The sequence below is a fragment of the Oreochromis aureus genome, linkage group 17, assembly GCF_013358895.1.
Source record: "Oreochromis aureus strain Israel breed Guangdong linkage group 17, ZZ_aureus, whole genome shotgun sequence".
Lineage (NCBI taxonomy): Eukaryota > Metazoa > Chordata > Actinopteri > Cichliformes > Cichlidae > Oreochromis > Oreochromis aureus.
Window position 1 is genome coordinate 20,156,143 of NC_052958.1, and position 7,892 is coordinate 20,164,034.

Genomic DNA, 7,892 nt, shown 5'->3' on the forward strand with positions numbered 1-7,892 from the left:
TGCACTTGGGTGTTATCAAACATCCAACCCCACTCTTCCTGCAGTATTAGATACTGCATGCATTTACCAGTATAGCTTTATATACCAACTATAGATTAGTGAACATTTTGCTCCAAACACCAGTTTGTCACTTTACCATTTAAGCCTCCTCTTACCAGCAGTTTTCTTTCACCCTTAAACCCTTCTCCTGGATCCAGGGCTGATAGGGAGACGGAACCTGAGAGTGAAAACTGAAACTGAATGAACCAAAACTGGTTTTTATGAGGCTGATTCAGAAAACAAATAATCCAAAATCAAACCAACAGAAGTCCAAAGCTGTAATGTGAATCGTCAAATGAAACAGTCACAGAGACAAAGACCAAGGGGAAGGACCGGACTATTTATACACTAATGATGTAATCAGGGAGAGTATCGCGACACAGCTGAAACAAATTTAGCCTATGCGGAAGTAAAACTAAATGTAAAACACCTGATGTACCAAAATAAAACAGGAAACGGACAACAAACATCACCAAAAAACAAGAGAATTCAACGAGAGGGGAACTCACAGGAGGATGAGAAGGAGCGGAATAAATAAAACTCCATAACCACAAACTGGAACTGAAACATAATCAGGACTGTGAATGGAAATACAGAAACATGAGCTAAACATGGGGGATAAACTCTATAAATACACACAACCAGAACAAAAGGCTTGGTAAACTGAGTAAATAAAACTTATAAAACAAACAAAACTAAAAGCTACCAAACAGATAAAATAAACAATTCTACGTTTCATAAACTCAAAACTGGAACAGAATTTTTTGGGTTCATTTCCTCTTAATTTATTCCCGATGTCACGGCGATTATTAGCTGATGCAGCTGACCTGGGCCTTCCACGCTATTCATCGAGTTACATGGAATCATCTGTGCAGCAGAAAGAGACGATGTATGAGGATAGGAAGATCAACATCAACGTGACTCACATTTCATTTTACTTTGAGAAGTTACCGCCTGCCATTGATAATGAAACTTCTTTTTTTTAAGATTGGTCTGTCTGTGGGCAGGCACGCCAGTCTCACAGAAGTTCATTAACTCGTCACAAAATAAATGAATCAGTCATTTCGTGTTCATCTTATTCTTTCGTATCAGTGAATACAAATTTGTAAGTAATGCATTTAAATAGGTAATATATTTCTTATATGTATATATCTATATCTATACATATACATATATATACATACATATATATAGATATAGATGTATATGTATATTTTAGAGAAACTGGGCAGGGAAATGTTTTTTTAGACCTAACCTGCTTTGGTGCTTAAACTTCAGAGAAATGATGTGCAAAAAACTGAGACATGCATGACTTTAGCTCTGTGGCGTGAGCCGACTCGCTCCTCCGCCTCCTCTCCACTGATAAAAAGTCATGTTCAGGGACAAAATAATAATAAAGTAAAAATTTGTGTTCAGCAACAGGATTCAGTAGATTAAAAGTCATAAAAGTTCCTATAAATTCTCCATCACACCTTTCCTTCCTCGTGATGTTTTACATCCAGGTGTGGGACAAGTGTTTTTTGGAAAACCAAAATCTTTACAACCAAGAACTTAAATCTACAAGAAACTGCACATGAGCCATAATCAGCGTCATTCTGTTTTATTCAGGTGCATTTGCCAATCAATAAATTAATAATAAATAATCAACAATCAACAACTTAAATACAAAATAAATAAAGAAAACTACAATATGTCAGTAAAAATAAAAAAAACATCCTGAAGGTTTTAGTACTACAGAAGAAATTAAAGTACTACAGTACTGAACCTGACTGTTCAGAGGAATAGTAGTACACTGAAGTACTTTGTACTGTAAACATCATCACCATCAGCTCTCATTGGCACTGCAGTGGAGAAGCTAGGTCAGGGTTCCCATTGAGACAAAAAATCAACTTATAGAATACAATCACGTGAAAACGTCATTAAATCTGTCACGTAAACGGGATTTCACACATTTACTTTGCATAAATGTAATTCCTCAACACGAGGCTCAAAATGTGATAAATCTGGAAAACTACCTATCAGTAATTATCAGTCAGTCCGGAACCGCCCATTTCTCCACTGCAGTCCAATCTCAGTGCAACAAGAGGGAGTTTCACTCAGAAAGAATTCAGGGGTTTTTAACTTTAAAAAAAAATACAAGAAAAAAAATGTCCTAAATTTACAAAATATTCAGTAAAAAATAAACTCTAACCACTATTAAACATATCTTTGTTTTGTGGGTTTTTAATACTGTGAAGTTTTTAAAACAGAGAAAAAACAACATTAAATCAAGTATTTCCACTGGGTGAAACTCCATGTTGAAAACAATTAGGTATAATCTCTGGATCCTTCAGTGAAAATATTCCACAGGATCAAACTTTTATGCTGGTTTCAAGTATCACACACCAAACTTTATATAAAAATATTTTTCCAAGACTACGATCTTATAAGGCTTAGGCTGCTGGTTCACTCTTAATTTAAATATAAATATAGATGAAAATTTTCAATAGAATAGAAAATCCTAACAACTAGACACACTGGTTTCAGTTTGAGAATCTTTTGGTCTTGTATAATTTAAACATCCTGCATCCTTTTTATTTACTGTTATTGCTCTTTATGCCCTTTAGGTCGCCTTTTAAACTCTGGGGCGACCTTTAGCCTTTGTTTGCCTCCGCCGTCTGCGTCTCCTCTGGATCTTGATTTCGGGGAGTGAGCTCGCCTCTTCGTACAGCTGTGGCAGCTGCCAAAGTGCTTTGCTCTGGACGATGTGGTCGTTCATCTACAGGAGAGAGAGAGAGACAAAGGCAAGTTTGACATTAATGATGATGATCACACAGTTACAGAGAGGACCTTTGTTAACATTCAGCACAATGAAATCAACATTTAAAACCCTTCCATAATGTAAGACCTTTGTGAGCTTTCAGAATAACTAAGGCACACCCGTGGTGTAAGCATCACAAATTTAAGATCCGCAAAAAACACATTATTTTAAGCCCTATATAATACCTTATTTCAAGTCTCACCTAGGCCCTAAATTAACTTTCTCTCTGCCTTTTCTTTTCCTAGTTTCTATTTAAATCCTTTGTGGATGCTGCTATAAGGGTTATTAAACCTCATAATATCCTGCAGGTCACCGATGACTAATCTAAGGTTAGGATATGATTTCTCTCTTTTTGTCTGTTTTAAACCAAATGCAAAAGTCTTTAACACAAAAACTGTATTGCCAAAATGGATGAGACCTGATCTGAAATGTCACATTGTCTATATTCTCAAAAACTGCCTGTTTTTCACTAAAACAAAACCCCAGATGGGCAGCCAGGGACTTGCTCTGGATGTTCAGAGGGTAAGCTTTCCAAAGACATTTGTAGGACCCAGGCATTTGTTCTTAAATATGAATTTGGGACTTATATCAGCCCTCAATAAGGTTGGTCAAATCTTTTCAAGTCTAACTTTTAAGGCTTTACATAAGCCATTCATACGGGCTGCCCAACCCATCCTGAGGCTTATTGTGAGCTCCTCTTAATCACTGCACAATCCTCAACATAGGCTTTACAGAAACCTCACTGTTGGGTTTACATAAGTCCTAAGTCATAAGTTAAGGCTTTCACAGCCAAGAAGCAATCAGAGTGCTCTCTACCTTGATATCTCTGAGGGTCTCCAATCCCTGCAGAAGTTTCTCCTGCTCATGGTAGCGGTGTTTCTTCAGCTCCTGGACCTTCTTCAGGATGTAATTCAGCTCTGATCTAACATCTGTGCCCGGTAGCGAGCCTGAGTTGTTGGTGCTGCTGGAGGCGGCGGTGATGGCCGAGCCAGGTTGCGCGTTGCTCCCGGTGATCTGGGGACTCGGAGTGGGCAGTTGTTTCAACATGTGGCCAAGCAGCTTTTCATACGACTCCAAAACACCACCCATGAAGATCAACTTGGTCTGAGAAAGAGAAACAGAGAGGTAATGACATGAAAGTACAAATGGCTTATGTTTGTTTAATATGAATATATATGGTTGTGCAAATATGGCTTTGAAAATGCCAGAAAATGCTGAATTTCGCAGATTTTGGGGACTCGGGTACCAAAAGCCAAAAATCTGAAATAACGCAGAATGCATTTGTAGTAAATAAACCTACAGAAAAACTGAGATGTGAGGACAAGGTTGCTTCACAAACATTACAACCTTAGGTGCTAAAAACGATTCACACAATGGAAAAAACTCTGTGGTTTCCCACACAACAGTTAAGCTTACAGAGAAGGCCTTAAAGGGGAATACCACTCATTGACTGCTGTTAAACCTGAATGTCATATCCATGCACTTTTAACAGGACTGAAACTACTAGTTTGGATGTAAGAAATGAGAGTTTGTGGCTCAATGTTTGACCTAGTGTTTCTTTTCAATTTGGTCTATTCACTTACACTTGTTGAAAAATCTGTGGTAATTTCTGGTGACAACCAAAAACCTTTCATGTCAGAAGCAACAAAAGCTGTGGGATCCCTGACAAAACTCTATCAGTGGCACCATCAAGAGTGTTTTTAAAGAGCTTTAAAACCTGAGAGAGGCAACAGCACGATGAACTGACCGGACCGAAGCAAGCTAAAAGGTGTAAGACGTTTCCTTCGAATGAGAGGGGGCAAATGGCGTTAAAGCTCAGATGAGTCATTAGATATCTCTAAAATATATGAAATGCAACACTGGGGTAGGTGTGGTGGTAAAGAAACCTCTAAATAGGAAAACCTGGTGGGTTGCCATAAAGTTCATGCAAAATACCACCCTCCATACAACTCCTATATGCCAGCCTCCCCCCCTTGCATACCACCATGTGTTAAGCTATAATAGAAACTTATCTTGACTTTGAATTTCCAACTCTTATGACTAACCTGTCAAAATGTTTCTGAGTGCTGGAAGATATTGCTGGTTATAGGAGGTGGTGACCACAGTTAATCTACTTGAACATTTCAGTTTTAGAAAGGCGCTGATACTTTTCTTCTTTTACTAGCAATATCTTTAACTGTTCCTCAAGAGGCAGTGCAACAAAATTTCCATTGTTTTGCTTCAAGTTTTCTCCATTTTTTTTCTTTTTTCTTGTTTGCTGTTGACTGCTTTAATTCACAGTTTTAGTTACTTTACAATAATATCAATGAGACTTTTAATAATTAGTTAGAAGATAAACATCCTCAAAAAATGTTCCTTTTTATTCCAAATTTGCAGAAGCTTCAACCTGAACCTGATAGCCATCTAACCACACAGAACTTCAAACAGAGTGACATAAAAAAACTGCCGACCAGAGCTCTTCAGTCTGTGCTCCCTTGGCTTGATGTCAGTACTTGAAACCAACCATGAAACGGCCTTGTAAGTGATGTTGGTGAAAAGTGAAAGTTTGATCGGGAGACTGAGAATAGCTGCAGAAAGGTGGCATCCTGCAGAGCCAGCAAAGTGAAGGGAAAACCCACAAAAACCTCAACTTAAAATGAAACATAAAACCTGGAAATACCAGCTGGCTGCTGACTCAGGGAGTGCCTGTTAGCCAAAGATGGAGGAGCTCAACAGAAGGTTTGGCTCCATCGAGTATCCTGACTCTTTCCAGAGTTCAGAAATTCACCTGCTAACAGCTTTAAAGATGCCTGATTACCAATCAGTGTCTTCACTCTTTCATAGACATGCAAAAGCCAAAGTGAAAAAAGTGGTTTTATTATCTTTACACCATCTGGAAATCCACTTTAGTGATGATGATGCCAAAGACACTGGGTGGATGAATATAAATAGTTCCTCATTTCTTTGTGTAGGGATGGAGTACAGCATGGTTTCCAGAATTAATACTGAGCTTTAGGCTAAGCTACCTTGATGCTTACCACGTGGACCTTAAGCCACACGTGTGTATCCTAAATTCTGTCTATCCATTTGAGGTTATAGTAAGGCCATAGTTAGAGCAAAACTCTCATTTGCCACAAGAAACCTTTTCTTTGAATTGCATGGACATTTTACATTTTGTGGACAAACAATGCGTTCCCATTAATCACATGAATCTTACCTCGATTTTTTTGTTCTGGTCACTAGGAAATACGGGTTTTCCATTAAATCTTTCCTGGTTTGAAATTTTCTGCAAAAGACACAAAAACAGATGTTTTCAGTTCATGTTTGACATTAATAATGAATAATAACTGTATTGGGTATTGGGTTTTATCTCAGCTCACAAACGTGGTCAAACATGGTTTGAACTGGAGCAGAAAATAAGGTGAAAGGAATCACTAACTTATAAAAGTTTTTCAGTTTTAGTTTTTTAAAGGAAACCAATAATTCTGCCAAGCTGTTGTTAAAAAAAAAAACCCCGATTGGCTGACTGGAGAGGGCAACTGCTCATTTACTTTGCTTCATATATAAAAAAACCAGCATTTTAAAACTGATTCTGAATTTCACTGGAAGCCACTCACGGGAAGCCTGCTAGCCGGTTGCTAGCAGGTTAGCTGCTATATTCAGGACCAATAACAGAAGTAAAGGAAAAAGGTGAAATATAATGATTATTGGACTAAAAGATCCGAGATTAAATTGGAATTTGATCTGAAACTGATAACTGAAGATTAAAACTTTAGAAAGCGGTACGAACGGTGCGTTTAAAGCCGGTCGGCCATACTGTGTCTGATGTCAAATATGGAGACTGTAAAGAAATTGAGAAATTTGTCTGAAAAAGACAAAAACATTTTAAAAGTGTTTTTTTTTTCTGACAGTGATGAGAAGGCCAATATTCCAACAGCAGTTATAAAAGACAGCGTGAGTTCAGCTGTTTCTGTGTTCAGAGCTTTCTATCATTTCTGGTGCCTTCAAGGACTGTCTGTCATGAAGTTTAAAGGATTGTTAAGAACTTCTGCCAAACAGCAATGAAAAACTAAACAAATTACAAAAACAAGCTGCTAAAACAGGAAAATAATAAGCCCTTTTTGGGGTGGGGGTGGGGGGTTCAATGAGCACATGCATAGCTATTTTGCTGAAAGATTTGATGGTGCATTCAAGGACACTCCCACATCTGTGATGTGACTCTGTCTCATCCTTGAATCCACCATTCCAGGAAGTGTCCCTGCTCGCCTCTGCATCACCACATGAAACATGATATCATTCACATAAAGTTTCGTATGTAAGATGCTCCAGGCTGGGTGTGTAGTATTTAGCGCCTCACGGGTTAAAATGGTCCTTTAACCACACACTTACGTGGAAATTTAAAAAGGCATCTTTGCGCATGTGTGTGTGTGTTTGTGGTAAGAGCATCACTGTGACAAACAGGAGGAAACAGAAAGTCTGTAGAGCTGCACAGTCTAGTATTACTGAAGTACTAAGTAGCAGTTGAAGTGCAGTGAATACTCACATAGTGCTGCAACAGCCTATAGATGGTCCTGTTCATCTCTGCTGGGATGTGGGATCCTCTGACCTGGCAGGCAAAAAGCCAGAGGCACAGACAGACTGCTGCCCTCACTGTGGTAGCCATCCTATCTCTGTTCGTATTACCCCTGAGTGTAGTTGAGTCTTCGGTTTGATTCCCAATCCGGGTTGAGCGTTTTCAATTTGAGAACGGATTCTGGCTGAGCAGTGTCCTCCCTGACTGAGTGACTGATGATCTGACTGACAGTGCCTGTCTTACCCTGAAGTTGGCTCGAACTGTTTGACTTGTCATGAAAGCTTTTATTTATAACTCTGCAAGAGAGAGAGAGGCAAAGTGGCAGAGTGACATAGACATGCACTCAGAGGGAGAGAGAGAGAGAGATGCAGCGATGATCTAGGTGTGAAAATGTGGTTGGTGTAGTTTCCTTTAAATCAACAACTTCATAGAAGAGGGTGAGGGGTCGGCTTCCCACTCATGCATATCATACCCAAATCATCTGCTCACTGCAGAATTTTG

General features: G+C 38.8%; 1 protein-coding gene across 1 annotated transcript; it reads right to left on the reverse strand.

Annotated features, from left to right (window-relative positions):
• Positions 1-1,629: 1,629 nt before the first annotated feature.
• Positions 1,630-7,635, reverse strand: ifng1 (interferon gamma 1). Its single transcript, XM_031737173.2, has 4 exons — positions 7,362-7,635; positions 6,036-6,104; positions 3,656-3,943; positions 1,630-2,797 (listed from the first exon to the last, which is right to left on the reverse strand). The coding sequence occupies exons 1-4, from the start codon at positions 7,479-7,481 to the stop codon at positions 2,654-2,656; spliced, it is 621 nt and encodes a 206-aa protein (XP_031593033.1). The 5' UTR covers positions 7,482-7,635; the 3' UTR covers positions 1,630-2,653.
• Positions 7,636-7,892: the final 257 nt, after the last annotated feature.

Coding starts and splice junctions, on each gene's coding strand:
- ifng1 (XM_031737173.2), bottom strand. CDS start 7,481: ATGGCTACCACAGTGAGGGCAGCAGTCTGTCTGTGCCTCTGGCTTTTT. Junction 6,105..7,361: donor ATAGGCTGTTGCAGCACTAT/GTGAGTATTCAC, acceptor TGTCTTTTGCAG/AAAATTTCAAACCAGGAAAG. Junction 2,798..3,655: donor AGACCCTCAGAGATATCAAG/GTAGAGAGCACT, acceptor TCTCTCCTGTAG/ATGAACGACCACATCGTCCA.